At 48.8% G+C, this 15,703-nt stretch overlaps 1 protein-coding gene across 10 annotated transcripts in view; it reads left to right on the top strand.

Moving 5' to 3' along the window:
• SHROOM3 (shroom family member 3) overlaps window positions 1-6,721 on the top strand; it is a 159,440-nt gene extending 152,719 nt beyond the window's left edge. For 8 of the 10 annotated variants that reach the window (XM_039541591.1, XM_039541589.1, XM_039541592.1 and 5 more), the window contains 2 exons: window positions 3,455-3,727; window positions 4,697-6,721. In XM_039541591.1, the coding sequence (XP_039397525.1) occupies window positions 3,455-3,727; window positions 4,697-5,044 (621 nt within the window). In that variant the 3' untranslated portion in view covers window positions 5,045-6,721. The remainder of the gene's footprint in view (window positions 1-3,454; window positions 3,728-4,696) is intronic. The other 2 variants (XM_039541595.1, XM_039541596.1) reach the window with 1 other exon arrangement.
• Window positions 6,722-15,703: the final 8,982 nt, after the last annotated feature.

The raw sequence follows: 15,703 nt of genomic DNA on the forward strand, positions 1-15,703 counted from the left end.
AAACTACATCAACTGCGAAAGACAACAAGGGGCCATTAGGGCAGGGGTTCCCAAACTCAGGGCCGCCCAGAGGATTCCGGGGGCCCGGGGTCTTGGGCGGAGGGGGGCCCCCGCTTCGGCGGTAAGTCGGCGGCGGGGGGTCCTTCCGTTCTGGGACCCACCGCCGAAGTGCCCCAAAGACCCACGGCGGGGACCCCCCGCCGCCGAATTACCACCAAAGCGGGACCCACCGCCAAAGTGCAGCCCCCACCGCGGGTCTTCAGGGCACTTCGGCGGCAGGTCCCGGAACGGAAGGGCCCCCCGCCGCCGAATTACCGCCGAAGACCGAGCTGAACTTCGGTGGCAGGTCCCACTTCGGCAGTAACTCGCCAGTGGGGGGTCCTTCCGCCCCGGAGCAGAAGGACCCCCCGCCGGTGAAGACCAGGAGCGTAAGAAGCTCCTGGGCCTGGCCCCGCAAGAGTTTTCCAGGCCCCCCGGAGCGAGTGAAGGACCCCGCTCCAGGGGCCCCGAAAAACTCTCATGGGGGCCCCTGCGGGGACCAGGGCCTGGGGCAAATTGCCCCACTTGCCCCCCCCTCTGGGTGGCCCTGCCCAAACTGTGGACCGCAGCCTAAAGGTGGGCCACAGCACAGTCCCTGGTCGTCGGCCATGAGTGGCGTTTGGGAGGGACGTGTTGCCCCCACCAAACTGTATATGTTAGTGGAGTGCCGCTGGAGACGGCCTGCGCCTAGGGCTGGAAGAGCCCAGCGTCCCCGGCGGGTGGCGGAGGTCAAAGCAGAGCTGCCAGATGGAGGGCGAGGAGAAAGGCGTGTCCCAAGAGGCGACGGCTCCCAGGGTGGCTGGAAGAGGCTGGAAGGTTCCCAGCTCTTTCTGCTCTGAGTGGCTGCACCCCCATGATCCATGGCTATCAGGGTGGCTGGAAGAGGCTGGAAGGTTCCCAGCTCTTTCTGCTCTGAGTGGCTGCACCCCATGATCCATGGCTGTATTGGTCTCGTGGGTCCCCCAGGTACCGGGACTTGGCGGTGCCACTCGGTTTCCATCTGGACAATGCCATGATGGGGACCGTCACGGTAACGGCCGGGCCTCTTCCCGGCAGTGGCAGCCCTCAAGCCCTTTCCTCGTTCCTAGGAGGGGGTATCTGTGAGGCACGCAGGGTGTTGGGTGTTTGACTGAGGCAGGGCTGCAGGTGACGAGCTCAAGGCACTCAGCACGCTGCTGAGGCAGGGGGTGTTGGCAAGGGCTGGCTGTGGCACCTGCCTGGCCCCTTCGCTTTCTCGCTGGCCCTGGTCCCTGCTGAGGCGAGGGGCAGCTCACGCCCTGTGGTGCCCCTCTCCCCGACGGACGCATGTTAATCGTGGGCTGAAGTGCCCATTGCAGCTGCACCAGCGGGCCTCCGGGAAAAAAATTTGGGAACCCTGCACTAGGGCATAGGGATTCCCAAACCACGTCCCTTTTCCATGGCCACACGCCCTGCACTGACTGCAACAGAGGCTGGTGTAGGAGCAGCTATGGTGGCTCAGAGAATCCCCCTGAGGATCTGCCTGCACAGGCTGAATTCACCAAGACTAGAGCCACTTTGCAAGGGGAGAGCATTGCAAAGTGGCCAAAGCACAACCCAGGATCAGAGCCATTCTTAGGATGTGTTTGTATTCCAGTAGCTCTGAGGCCACAGTCACAGCTGGGCCCCATTGGACTAGGCGCTGCACAAACACATAGGAAGATACAGTCCCTACCCGGATGAGCTTACAGTGTAATGCTAATGAATCAGAACTGAGCCTATAATTTCTCTTCCCCCTTCCAAAAACCATTCTGCTCTGCATTGGTACCCAACAACCAGTCATCTTCCCCTTGGGGATTCCCAGCTATAAAATGAAATGGCTTAGCTGTTCCTCATCACCATGAACCTGGGCAGCGGAAATCTATGGTCAGAAGTATTTGTTCACATTTCACTGACCCTCGGCACTGGCACAGAAATGTTAATGGACTCCAGTGCAATCAGAAAACTAACCGCTGGTGACAGCTCTAGACTCCAACAGATGTGTGAATAATGCAGCCATCTAGTGGTAACCGGTTAAACGGTATTGTATTATTTAGATACAGGGATGCTTGCACTGAAAACCACCTCTAATGGGCAACTCCTTGCTTTAAAAGACCACTTCCAAGCATCCCCAGGGTTTCCACTACAATTTGTTTGACTGTAGTTAAAGATCCACTTTATTTGAAGCACAGAGTCTGCCTATGTGAAATTACCAGCACTTCTGATAGAAAGAGGGTTTTTCCTTGAAACATTTCAATACCCCAGGGACTTACTCTTTGGAATGAGACCTCATATTGTACCCTGTAGCCTCTGTGTGCAATGCATATTCAACTATGCATAATGGTATTGTTACGCCCCAGGAAGCTGAAAGCAAAAGCAGCACCCGTGGTGTTCCAACGGCTCCTAATGCACACTCTGCTGTGGCTTACTGCTAAGTGAAAACAGAGCTATAGCATTACCAGCCTCAGACCAGGGAATACATGTACTTATTGCTTTCCTCCAAATCCTAGTCGGAATCAGGAAATCCAGGACATGCACAGCACGGCTGCACCTCAGGGTAGTTTTCCCATTGGCTGTAGAACAGCTGCAGGGGGTTTCACAAAATGAGCTTTAACTCTCCTTAGCTGGTAGAGCTACGTGCTGGTTTGTTTCTCTTTGCCGAGGGCCACATCAGCCCAGGCGGTGGGTTCTGCCAAGGGAGAAATGCCGAGGCTCTGGCTGAAGCTGAAATTGAAAGTGGCACTTGCACCTGATGCTGAGGTTTCTAAGCCCCTGGCTCTTAGCACTTCATAGTGCATTCTAAGAGGGACAAAAATAGGAGGGAAAAACATGACAAGTTTTTTTCCTCTTTTCCCTCGAGGTTTTTTGATCCAGAGTCTTGGTTAATTAGTCAAGCTTGCTCCCTTTTTTCAATCAATTTTTAAAGTAATATTTATTTGACCAAAGGATAATGCAAAACGTAACATGTAAACAAGAATCCTGAAGGTGTGGGAGTGTGATAAAGGTACTTAAGTGCCTAACGCCCATTGATTTCAATATATACAATCTTATAAAGCACTCTTCATCCAGAGATCTCAAAACACTTTACAAAGGGAGGGAAGTTCAGTATTCCCTTTAAGGTATATCAAGATGTGGCACCAAAAATCTTGCCCAATCATTACAAAAGCAGGTTACGATTTGGGCTACTAGGCAAGTAAAGCAATATCCTAATATCGTTCGACCAACTGCTCAAAACTTCTCACATTGAGTTTCACTGTCTCCTCCATTTCCTCTTCTCTCTCCAGCTCATCCCGCTGTGACCATTGTCAGCATTTGTTGAATTTTCATTCTAATGGGACCAGGGCCATGTTTTCATATGGTCACATCGACAGCACAGCATACACCATAAAGAACAATAATAATATTTCCCTCCTACCAGGCTGAGCTCATCGCGAGTTTGTCCCACAAACTGGAGATCTTGAAGGAAGCTAAGGAGAGCCTGCTAGCAGACATCAAGCTGAATAATGCCCTGGGAGAGGAGGTGGAGGTGTTGATCAGCGATTTATGCAAGCCCAACGAGTTTGACAAATACAAGATGTTCATAGGCGACCTGGATAAAGTGGTGAACCTCTTGCTTTCCCTCTCAGGGCGTCTGGCCCGGGTAGAGAACGTTCTGAGTAGCCTAGGTGAAGATGTGAATCCTGAAGAGCGGGTATGTCTCTTTTTGTAAACTTTAGAGCGTTGGTGATTTTTGAGAGTGCTGAACAAACGGGTGATTAGAAGAACATGCACATATAGGATGGAACTTTCAAATGGGCTTCAAGGAGTTAGGTGCTTGACTCCCAGTGAAAGTCAACGGGAACCAGGCCTCTAAGTCTCTTAGGAACTTTTGAAACTCCCAGCCATATATAGGATTGTAGCCTCCAAAGTGAAGCCAACAGTTGAGCCTGTTCCATGGGTATAAACCTTTGTAAACATGACTCTGGCCCCATGACTTGTGGCTGATATTTTGTACAAATGACTCTCACCCCATGCATCTTGGCAACTTAAAAAAAGCATTTGTTTTTGGCTGGTCTTACCATCAGCTGTGCAAGCTGAATTGCAGAGGAAGCAGCACATAGCTGGACAAATGGTGGTCTCCTGGCTCCAGCTAAGCATGTTTTAGCTCTGTTTGGCCAGACCATGCATAGGGGGGAAAGCATGGTAGAAACCATGGCTTGATTGTGTTTTGTTAACAATTTCTAACCCCATCTGCACCATGTTGACCATGCGGTATGAAGTATTGTTATAGCAGTGTTGGTCCTAGGATGTTAGAGAGACAAGGTGGGTGAGGTAATATCTTTTATTGGACCAACTTCTGTTGGTGAGAGAGATGAGCTTTCAAGCTTGGTGAGTGAGACAAGAAGAGCTCTGTGTGGCTCAAAAGCTTGTCTCTCACCAACAGAAGTTGGTCCAATAAAAGATATTACCATGTTGACCAAACATATTCAGAATATGACTGAGTAGGATTCATGTTTGATCCACATTGAAATGTTATTCCCCTTCTCCATGTGTGTGACCATGTACAGGGGAAGCATAGTCCCCAGGCCATCACTGCCAGAGGAGGGAAAGGCTGTCTGTGGGGAGGGAAAGAGGTCGTTGGATTAGCACTGTGATGTTAACTCCCTGTCTCTGGTGGCAGAGCTCTCTGACTGAGAAAAGGAAGCTGCTGGCTGGCCAGCACGAGGATGCCCGGGAGCTGAAGGAGAACCTGGACCGGCGAGAACGTGTGGTCTTGGAGATCTTGGGCAATTACCTCTCGGAGGAACAGTTCCAGGAGTACCAGCACTTTGTGAAGATGAAGTCCGCGCTTCTCATAGAGCAGCGGGAGCTGGACGACAAGATTAAACTGGGTCAGGAACAGCTCAAGTGCCTGACGGAAAGCCTCCCTACAGACTTCATCCCCATGGACACAACAGCAGCAGCGGCCCCAGCCACAGCAGCCACAACCCCCGGTAGTTTACCTACATCATCGGCCTCTTCACTTTAACCTTTCCCAGACACGCCTCGGGTACGGCTCTTCTGCTTGAGTTTATTTAATCGGAGTACTTTTCTGAGAGCTCTCAACAATTACAATGGAGCGATGGGTTTAAAAAGAGAATTCAAGGAAGGAAAAAAACAGTAATAAAGTCTTTGCATTCCTCTCCCTATGCCATCGCCCTGAGAGCTCACTATGAAAACTTAATCTAACCTGGCTCACGCTAGAGGAAGGTGAACAATTTCCCTGGCTACAAGGTATGAGGAGGAGGCACTTATTTTTGAATGGGCCAGCTTATCATGAACAAACGTGTCATCTTTGGTAACATGGTGTGGTTGCCTCTGCTCCCCCCTGTCCCCATACCTCAATCAGAGTGAGGCACCATTGTTTAATAATGAAGGATCTGAAAGAATGAAGCCTTAAAAATAAAACCAACCCATGATACTCCTGAACATTATTGATATTTATATTTTTTAAAAACAAGGCAGAAAGTGTAAGTTGTACATATGCTAGTCAGTTACTTGAGTCTTGGTTCTGTACGTAGAAAATGCATTTAATTTTGTATTTTGTGAAAACTTAACAAAAAGAGGAATCTCCAAAGATAGTCGCACCCTAGAATGGAGCAGCTTTTCGGGGGCTTTTTACATAATAAAGGGCTACCAGAAAAAGCTTCAACCTGTTTCAACATTTGCTGAATGTACCAGTAAGTGTCCTTGTGAAGGAGACTTTGCCCAGCAAAGTATAATCTATCCTCTTCTGGATCCCATGGCTTGATACATCCAGAGTTTAAACAAGCACTTGTGTGAACCAAGCAACTCAGGAGTCAAAGTTAGAGTGAAGCAAAAAGATTCCCTTCTGGTTCTGGATTCACAGATGATTTAAGACAATACAAAGGCAAAGTCTGTGCTAAAAGCAACCTGAAGGTTGTTAGTTTGATTTGGAGAGGGTCTTTAAAGGGCATTACATATAGGGTGCTTTTTCTAAAGGGGATGATGTACATACCAGCATATTTTTTTAAAACAGTAATACCTCGTTTATCTGAACCCATCTTATCGGAAATCCTCTAATGGCTAACAGTGGGTTACATGCCCCAGCGTGAATAGCTTGCATTTAAGTCTTCTGCCAAAAGCTCATTTGTCTTAGTTAGATAAATGGGGTTTCTGCTGTAGGGTTAGTGAGTCATTTCTCAGTCAGTCTAACCTGGGACAACCAAATTTGCCCAACTGAACATCACTTGGGCAACTTACCCAGAGCTCCAGGGCTGCAGGTAAGCAGATTGGAAATGGTCTCTTTTTTAAGGCAGTGGGTGTTATCTCACTTATGGAGGATTGAATTCTGGGACCTCTAGTTCTCCAAGGCATTGCACATGTATCCCCAACTGTTTCCACCACCACCACCCTCCCTGTTAAAGATTGAGGGCGTCCACGGACTGCATTGTAGAAATCTATGGGCTACATTTGACTCACAAGACACATTTTGGTCACTCTGGTCTAACCTCATAGAGATTTTATGTTGCTGCTGCTGCTGCTGTTGCTGTTTAAGCTGCTCCCGTCTTGAGTGTGTGATTGTTCATCCCATCATACTGCAAGAGGGCCTCAGATACCAGTGCCCCAAAGGCTCTGACATGCATGTTTTGTAAGACCTTCATGCAATTAATTTATGTGTTTCAACAGTAAACGGTGAAAACGAGAGCGTGCACTGTCTCCACTGCTGTTTCTAAGGACCTTTTTTCTGAAGCAAGTGCTCCCTGCAGGCTTCAGATGTATTGCTGCCTTGGGAAGCATGGCAGAGCTAGAGCATGCTACGACCTTGCTGCCATATGAAATTTCAGCCCTCACATACCCTGAAGGTGATCTGCCCAGTGTGTTACAGGATGTCTTTGGGGGAACAAAGGAATTGCATGTCACTACGGCATGTGGAATTTTTTTGAAAGGAAGAAACTAGGGATAGTCCAAACAGAGCAAAAAGGACCATTTTAGCTGCTTCTCGACTTGAACATGGTTCTGTCCCACAAAACGTTTCGTAAGGCCCATCAAGCCAGAGAGAACCTCCCTTTAAAGGTCCCCTAGCTCTAGATAGGTCTGTCACTTTACTCAGTGTCGATTTGTACCAGCTGAGGATCTGGCCCTCTGGCTCATACTCCCCTCAATCCACATGCTCAGCTTCTGGTGATGTCAGTTGTCACTGTGTGTATGCACTGGGGTTAATATATAAGTCGTTTACAGATTAACCTCCAATCACACAAGCAATTATCATTGAGGAAAATGATCATTTACATTTATACAGCGGAAAGTAAATTACTGTCCATATTGGAATTATAAGCATGTATCAAGGAGAGAATGGATCCTTTTGTTGTTACTAAACTCTGAGCAACTAGCACTGTCTGTACATTCATGCGGATGATGTATTTTGGGTACCCATTCCTCGCAATCTTCCTGAAGGAAGTTCCACCATCCCTTTGTCCTGTGTTTTATTGCTATTAGTTAAGGTTCAGGTTTAAGGAAGGAATTTTGCACAACCTTATATAAACATTGTTCTGCTAACTCTGTGGGGGTTTCTGAGTCATCAGATTGGGGAAAGAACATTTTGACATGTACCTGGAGAAAATTAAACATTGATCAGTCTCCATGAGTTTGCTTCTAAGTGCCTTTAGTGGGGAGAGGATACCTATTTATTGCCTCATTTCCCACAATGCATTCCTGTTCCCTTAATTAGAAGTAGCATGTGAAAGCCTCTTCACTGTATAAAGAAGAACATACATGGAACAGCTGTGCGGGCCCAGTGCAGAGGCTCACTATAACTGTTTGCACACAGCAATGCATTGAAACAAGTCAGAGTGTAGCTACACCGGTGACGTGACGTGACTGCACCGGTGCAAACCCCTAATGTAGACACACTGAACATGTCTCACACGGGGGTAGCTTACCCAGGATGCATGTCACTGTGTATGGCGGACTGCTCGTCTAGACTTGGGGTTGAACAGATGCAGCTGCAGCAGCACACCTCGACCAGCGGCTAAAAACGAGAAACAGTTCAGAAATTTTCATCCAAAGCAGCCGAGTAACTCTAGGAGCCTATGCCCCACGGATTGGCAGTTCAGCTCCTAAAGTCACCTAGGTACTTTTGAAAATGTGACCAGAGATCTTTCATGGGGGAAATAATTCCCTGACCAGCTCTCTTTTGATTTGCTATATCTCTGAATAGAGTTTCAGGGGCTGTCAGCTCACTAGCAGAGGGTGGGGCTGTATTTACTAACTGTTTAGAATGCGCTTTCACAAGGGTCAGTATGCACATAGCCTTGAGCAATCTCTGTGTTTGCAAGACCTGTGAGTAACAAGCAAACATGTAAACATTTGGCAAAATAGTTGTGTCTGAAACAGCTTAGAGTGTGTTTTCTGGGAGCAACTGTAGCAGGACCTTCCAGGACAGGCTTGTGAAGGTCCCCTGGCAAGTTCTCACATGCTGACATAGTCATGACCTGTGTGTTATGATGGACATGGTTTGGTTTTGTTTCTTGGGGTGATTTGTCACACGCGAGAGATGGGAGGAGCCCAGGAGTGGTGCAATTTTGCTTTTCTTTCTTTCCTCTGGGCAAGTCTGCTGAAGCCAAAAGTTCAGGTGGTGACAAGCAGACAGATCTTCTCCCTGCTCAGAAGAGATTCACCAGGTTGTGTTTCACAAGGCTGAATTCCATTCAAAACTTAAGTCAACCACGTGAAAACATAATTGACAGCTTTGGGCTAGGACTAAATAAGGTATTTTCATGTACAGTTCTAAATGGGATCCAGACCCTCACTCTGTTCTCCCTTTGCACAGCTGAATAATGGGGAAAAGGTACAGGTACTCTTCCTTCTCCTGGGTGCCTTTGCACTACATTCCCGGCTCACGTGCGTGGTTTTGGCCCTGGAGAGAGTGATCTTGCTGCTGACTCCTTCTGTAATCCGGTATCTTCCATATTCTGTTTTGATCTTCCTCCCTGCGGAACGAATTTGGACTAAGTCATCCCAGCTGTCCATACCAGAGGGGGGAGGGGAAGCTGAGCCATTGGGAATGTTTTGCGCCTAGCCATCCTCGAGCCCTGGAGACAGCAGCACCAGGGCTCTTGCAAGTCACTGCCTGCTGGCAGTGGATGTGAGTGCAGCCGCCAAAGTAGACAAACCGTAACGCTTGGCTTCTGGTGTGACCAATCTGTGCTCGTTCTGGGGCAGGCTGTCAGGTGGTCATGGGCAGTGGGTATCCTAGGCCTCCCCAAACAGACAGGTGGGGCCCTGCCCACGCTTGGCCCCCCCGGCCTTCCCCTTCCTGCTTCCCGCTCTGCGGCTCCCCTGTGCGATGTCCCCGGCTCAGGCCGGGCCACCTGCCCTCCTAGTGCTCCAATGCTGGGGCCACTCTGGCACTGGGGGGGAGGGCTGGGGCAGCACTGCCCTCCCTCCCAGGGCTGAGGGGGCTGGGGCCACACCTCCCAGCACTGTGAGGGGCTGGGGCCACTCCTGGTGCTAGGGGAGGGGGAGCTGGGGCCACACCGCCCCCCCTCCCGGCACTAGAGGTGAGGGCTGGGGCTGCACTGCCCTCCCTCTGGGGCTGAGGGGGGTGGGGCTGGGGCTGTGCCACCCACCTGTCCTCCTAGGTAACGTGAGGTAACATCCTAGTGAAGACCAAACAGTTTGGTTATCAGGTCAAGGTAAGTCCTAAGATCCCCATAGTCCTTATCTTGACCTGCTAACTCCTGAAAGCTACATACTGCCTTGTCTTCACTAGGATTTTACCTCAGCTTCGTCCTCTCCAGTTAAGAACATCCTGCTTTTCCCTAGTGAGGAAGCCCCTCAGTGGGGGACCTGCACGTCTCCTGCTCACACCTCCTCCTTCTCTGCCCACTGCGCCCTGGCCTGGGTTCGGGATACAAGCCTCAGCCCTTGGCTGTGCATGAGCTTATTTTGGTGCTAAGGGGTCACAGCCCATATTTCCCTGACTCTCGTGCTCAGCAGACAATGCTCAAGGCCAGATTAACGCATAAGCAACCAAGGCATGTATCTAGGGCCCACATTCCTGGGGGGAGCCCAAAATGGACGGGCCAGACCTGAGCAGCACTGTGACTCTGCACGCCAGATTGCGAAGCCATGACAGAGGGGTGGCTGGGCCGAACCTGAAATGTACATTTGTGTAGGGTCCAATTATGGGTTAACATGGCCCATCTTTCCTTGTGGGCAGTGGCTGGTTTATTCGATCCTGCTATTAAAACAACAATTCTGAAGAGCCCCCAACGGAGTGCTGCTGTTTTAACTAATGAGACATGTGAGGTGTGGGGGAGGGGACTACAGTCCCTATGCAGTGGACTGGGATGCAAATTTTCCTGTTTTAACTCTTCCAAGGGTGACCTACTTGTTGGCCAATTTCTGCAGGTTCTCTCGGTAAGGAATACTTCCGCTGGAGTAAATCGGCACCACTCCATTGACTTCAGCTGAGGTTCTGGCCTTGTGAAAGAAATTAGTGTCCTACATCCCAAGGGGGTGTTTTTGAAAAGCACTGAAACTGTGTAAATGTCACAGCAGCCAGGTCTATTGCTGTAGATTGGAAGAGGATGGAGGCGTGTGTCAGACAGCACAATCCTGCAGCGTGTTGCGTAATTACAACTTGACTTTAAATCAGCGCTTGGTAAATCCTCAAATACCTCCATTAACAGAGTAGTTACATGCTGAGGGGGTGGCTGGAATTGCTTTCGGCTATCATAACATGCTGCACGGCCTGAAATCAACGCAGTCACAGTCATCAAAACTCGGATTTGCTTTCTTTTAAAACGGACAGTACAAAGTCAGTGGTGGAGGATGGGGAGGTGGATTCGGCAACCACACGTACAAGAGTTTCCACGTGACTAAAACCATGCCCAGGTTGGCTGATGAAAGGGACTTCATTTTCTGTGAAGGTTAGACATGAGACCATCTGATAGCAAATGCCTTGTGGTTCCAGGCCTGATTCTCCATTGTCCTCTCCTTGGTGTGACTTGTGTAAAGTGGATGTAAAAAGCCAGCAGATCAGCCTGATAGCATTTTATCCCCGCTTTCCACAAGTTCTAAATGTCCGCATGTGGAGCCAGGCAGGGCCTTTCCTAGACAAGAGAGATCAAAAGTTTTTTCCTAGTGGATCCCACAGTGGGGCTCTGCTCCATGCCTAGAGTTCCTAAGTGCTACGATAATACAAATAATAGATACTAATATTAATAAATGAAAATGAACAAATTAGGGGCATATCTGTTTCTCATACCCAGCTTCCCCCACCTCTCCTACTGCCCTCTCCCAGGCTGGCCTGAAGAGTAGCCTCGATTAACAGACGAAAGGTGCTTCCATTATAACCAACCTAAAATGCATAATACCAACCCCAAGGTCAATCTCCCGGTATTCTGGCAGTGCGGATTGGCCATGTTCTTGCAGCCTCGGTGCTCCCGGTTTCCCTCAGACTGCACTTACACTTGGGTAGGCCGTGCCTCCCTTGTCAGAGCACAACGCTCAGGGGTTTTCTAATGCAATGTCACTGCCTCACGAAGATCACTCGTGTTATGTATTTGTATGTATTGATGTGGCTAATGTGGGCACCGGGATCCTCCACTTACCCCCAACAGGTGGGGACAAATTCTGCCCTCGCTAGTCATGAATCTTCGGTACACGTTGCCGGCATTTAACTGAGGGTAGAACTTGGCCTGTGGGGTCAGAAACAAACTGCTCAGCCAGGCCCTAGCCCGACCAGCAGCCTGTCCACTTGAGGCCAACACCCTCTCTAGCTAGCACTGAGGCTCTTTAGCATCTCATGCACCAACACTGAAATCTTAATAAATGCTTCCTTCTCTTCCATGCCATGTTACCATGCAGAAAAAGAGTTGGAGCAGCCTGCTTGCCGTGCCAAGATGATGCACATGTTCTTAGCTAGATTTGTTGTTTGATAGTGTTGCATTAGTTGCTGTCACCCTTTTGCAGTATGCTGGAGGGGAACGGGGTAGGGGGGAGAAGAGAGAGAGATGTCTCTTTGGACTCTTTGGACCCAGGGATAAGGGCACAATTATTATCCAGTTGATCATAAAGGAAATTTTGAAAGTTTGAGTCAGTCAATCTGAATGTTGCTTACAGACAATTTTACTTTCTTTTCACAGCTTGGCTACATATTTTCAGCTGCTTTCAGTGATTCTTAAAATGACTTTTTTCCTCCGATGTTGGGGTTGCCAGAGGTTGCCAATCAGTTTACAATTTAAGGTTATTGTTATCATATAGCATTATGTGTAATTATTACTTGAAATACCTATTTGTTGACATGTAAGAACCACTTAACTGATACTGACAATAAAAAGTGCTACCAAATACTCCATACTCTGATGGCTCTTAAATCAAATGAAGGGGGAAGAGAAAGTAAAGGTACTTTTTTCCTTCTCATTTGTTCCAGTGCAAAAATGTGTCTTAGAATTGAAATCCAGAGAATCAAATCTTCAGATGGTGTAAATAGGAACCGGCTTAAAGAGTAATTAATTGCGGTCAAAATATGGGAGAAGGTAGGTAATAAAAAATGTTCACATTTCCATTTGGCAGGATTCAAAATAGATCCATTTGCCAATTTTGGCAAAATTTTCCATGATTCGTTTTACCAACATTTTCAAAAAATGTCTGTGTACTGAAAATGCAGTTTGCAGTACAAAAAACAGTTTTTGGTAAATGAAAACATTATTTGGATAAAAAAAATTTAAAAAATTGAAAATTCCAATAATATCAATGATATTTTCCAAAAGTTTCATTTTATAAAGGCTGTTTTTCAATAACAACACTTTTTTTGTGCAAATATTCAACTAGCTCCAGTTACCAGCATGGCTAGTTAATGCTAAATGTTACATTGGTACCCAGGCCTTTTTCCTCCTTGTTTAAATGTTTTCAGCCATGGCTAGCAGCATCATACCTTCCTAATCTTCACTTCCCCTACAGGTTTCAGTCTCCCCTGCCCTGACTTATCTTCACTTTTTCCAGACACTCTCCAGGGGTTAAGTAGATTGTGCAGTTCTGCAAGATTCCTAGAGAACTTAAGCGTGGCCTACCTGGAGGCCGTGTTCTCTAGTGGACAGAGCACCGAACTCATGCTCAGGAGACCTGGATTTTATTCCTGGATCAGCCACCGGCCTGCTGTGTGATGTTGGGCAAGTCACATCACCACCCTGTGCCTCAGTTTCCCCATCTGTAACATGGGGCTAATGTTACCATCCTCCTTTGTGAAGCACTTTGAGATCTACTGATGAAAAGTGCTACATAACTGCTGGATGTTCTTGTTTTCACCTTAAGCATCACATTTGGAACAGCTGAATGAACAAGGCCCTTCTGCTGTAGTGCATTAGGAGGGTTAACTTCAATCACAAGCAACTGTGGATGGGGCAGAGAATAAAGTGCTTTCAGCTAGCCCAGAGATGAAAGCGCCGAGTTGAATGCAGGCCTTTTTAGCGCTATGATTGAAACCAGGCTGACCACGACCTTGTACGAACACATTATGACAAACTGGGCTCCGGCTCAGTTTCCTTGAGCAGACTGGACAGGGAAACTTTTCTGAGAACCCTGTTGGATAGCCACACCATAGTCCCCCACCCTTGAGCAGGAGTCCAAAGCATGATCTCAACCATAGTCTGACAGGGCTCTAGGGTAAAATTTTCAAAAGCACTTAAGTGATTTAGAAGCCTACAGCCCATTGACTTTCTAAGAGAGCTAGGAGCCTAGGGCCCAAATCCTCCAAGGTATTTAGGGGCCTCATTCCCATTTCAGTGGGAGTTAGGTGCCTAAGTACCTTTGAAGTTCTGGGCCTAAGGGTTTAAGTCATATGTGAAAATGTCTCTAGGAACCAGGTGTTTTTACCCTTTGAAGTGGATTTACCAAGGGTCTGAAATGGAACAATTCTGCACATCCCATAAGTTAATCTGCATATAAATAAGCGAAGCACTGCAAGAGTAGCTGTGTGTGTGTTGTGGACCTATCCACCGGAACCAAGACTGGAATGTAGTAGATTATGGGAGTCGGGGTGAGCGTCAAATCAGCAGTTGTGGACACAGTGCCCTCTAGTGGCAGGGCTAGGCTTTGTCTGCACTAGGAGCGATTCCCAGCTTGGGGACACACATTTGCCTTAGCTCAGTGAGATCTAGCAGGAGTATAAATAGTCATATAGCTGGGTAGCATGGACAGCGGTTGAGTGAAAACATTATCTAAGTTTCTCTCTTCCCTGTTCTGTTTAGCAAAGGTTTTCTTATGCTGCTAGTATAATATGAGCCAGCCTAGACACCTACTGTTAACTCGATACACCAGCCTCCTTGGTAACAACAGGAGTAGTTATGGCTCTGGAGCTGCAGCCATCTCACCTCACTTCCCCCGTCAGGGCATCCCGCAGGAAGTACTGCAGACCACACGGTTCCCTCCCACCTGAGCTCTTTGCCGTTGTTGTATCCACAGCACTGGAAGCTGTCAACATCTGTGAGAGGTCAGTAAACCCAAAAGTGAGAGAGGGAGTGGTACCAGCTGGCCCCAGATGGGTCAAGTGAACAGGTCTGATCTTAAAGGGCGAGAGGGCAAGGCACCGACCATGCATGTACCAAAGAGCTACCTCCTGAGCACCTGGGGAAGGGCAATAGGGAAAAGTCTTGCCTGTCCCTCAGGGGATCCGAGTTTCCATGGTTTCCTCTCTTCCTTCCTCTGATCTCTCTCTTAAGACTCCTTCCCCACCTGTGCTTTGGCTTAAAGCACAGGGGAAATCTGAGTGGGATAGTGGCAGCCAGTGTTCCCCCAATACAAGGATGGAGGCCATAGCTTAGCCGGCCTGGACTACATGCCTCCCAGCCTGCTTGGAGTTGCGCACTGTGACCCTGCTGGCAGTCAAAGCATGGGTGGAGGTGCAGCATCAGTCCTTCCCCACGTTCACAGCAAGCCTGGAGGGGCAGGGAGCAGAGAGGTAGCCACCTGCACTGTGCAGCCCCCAGCACTGGAGCCATTCCCATGCTGGGCTGCCATGGAAACAAACATACCTTTTGGTGTGGCAGAGCAAGCTCCCAGAATGCTCCATGCTCACGCCGCCCATGAGCTTCCCACACAGCTAGAGGAGGGGAGAGTGTAGCTTCTGGGAAGCTGTTTCTGAATGGGCTAGTTGGGCCAGGGGCAAACCCCATCCTTGCCCTAGGAGACAGGCATTTCTAAGAGCAAGCCTGCTCCCCGGTTACTCAGGCATCCTGCAGCCAGGATGAGGCAGAATGATAGTGTCTCTGGTCCTGAGGAGTATGACAGCCTTCTCCCCTTCAGCCCCAGGTTCTTTGGGAAAAATTGCACCTCAGTTGCTGTAGGACACCAGCTCAGCTTGACAAAAACCTCCAGCTTCCCATCCTAGGAGGGGGATAAAGTGCAGTAGGGCCCCCTCTCCCCAGCCCTCCAGGAGTTGATTTAAGTGGAAGATCCAGGTATAGTCCATTTGTCGGGGCTATGGGATCATCCTGCTGCCCCTCCCCACCCAAAGGGCTCAGCTGCGAAAGGCCCAGCTCCACAGCCAGAACGTTCCTGGAACCCCCATCTTTGATAATGACCTTCAGCTGAAGGCCTCGCCAGAGCATGATTGGGCCTCATTTGGCTACAGGACCCAGCAGCAGTTGCATGAGCATTGCCTCCTCCACCTCTGGGGAGC

The sequence above is a fragment of the Mauremys reevesii genome, linkage group 5, assembly GCF_016161935.1.
Source record: "Mauremys reevesii isolate NIE-2019 linkage group 5, ASM1616193v1, whole genome shotgun sequence".
NCBI lineage: Eukaryota > Metazoa > Chordata > Testudines > Geoemydidae > Mauremys > Mauremys reevesii.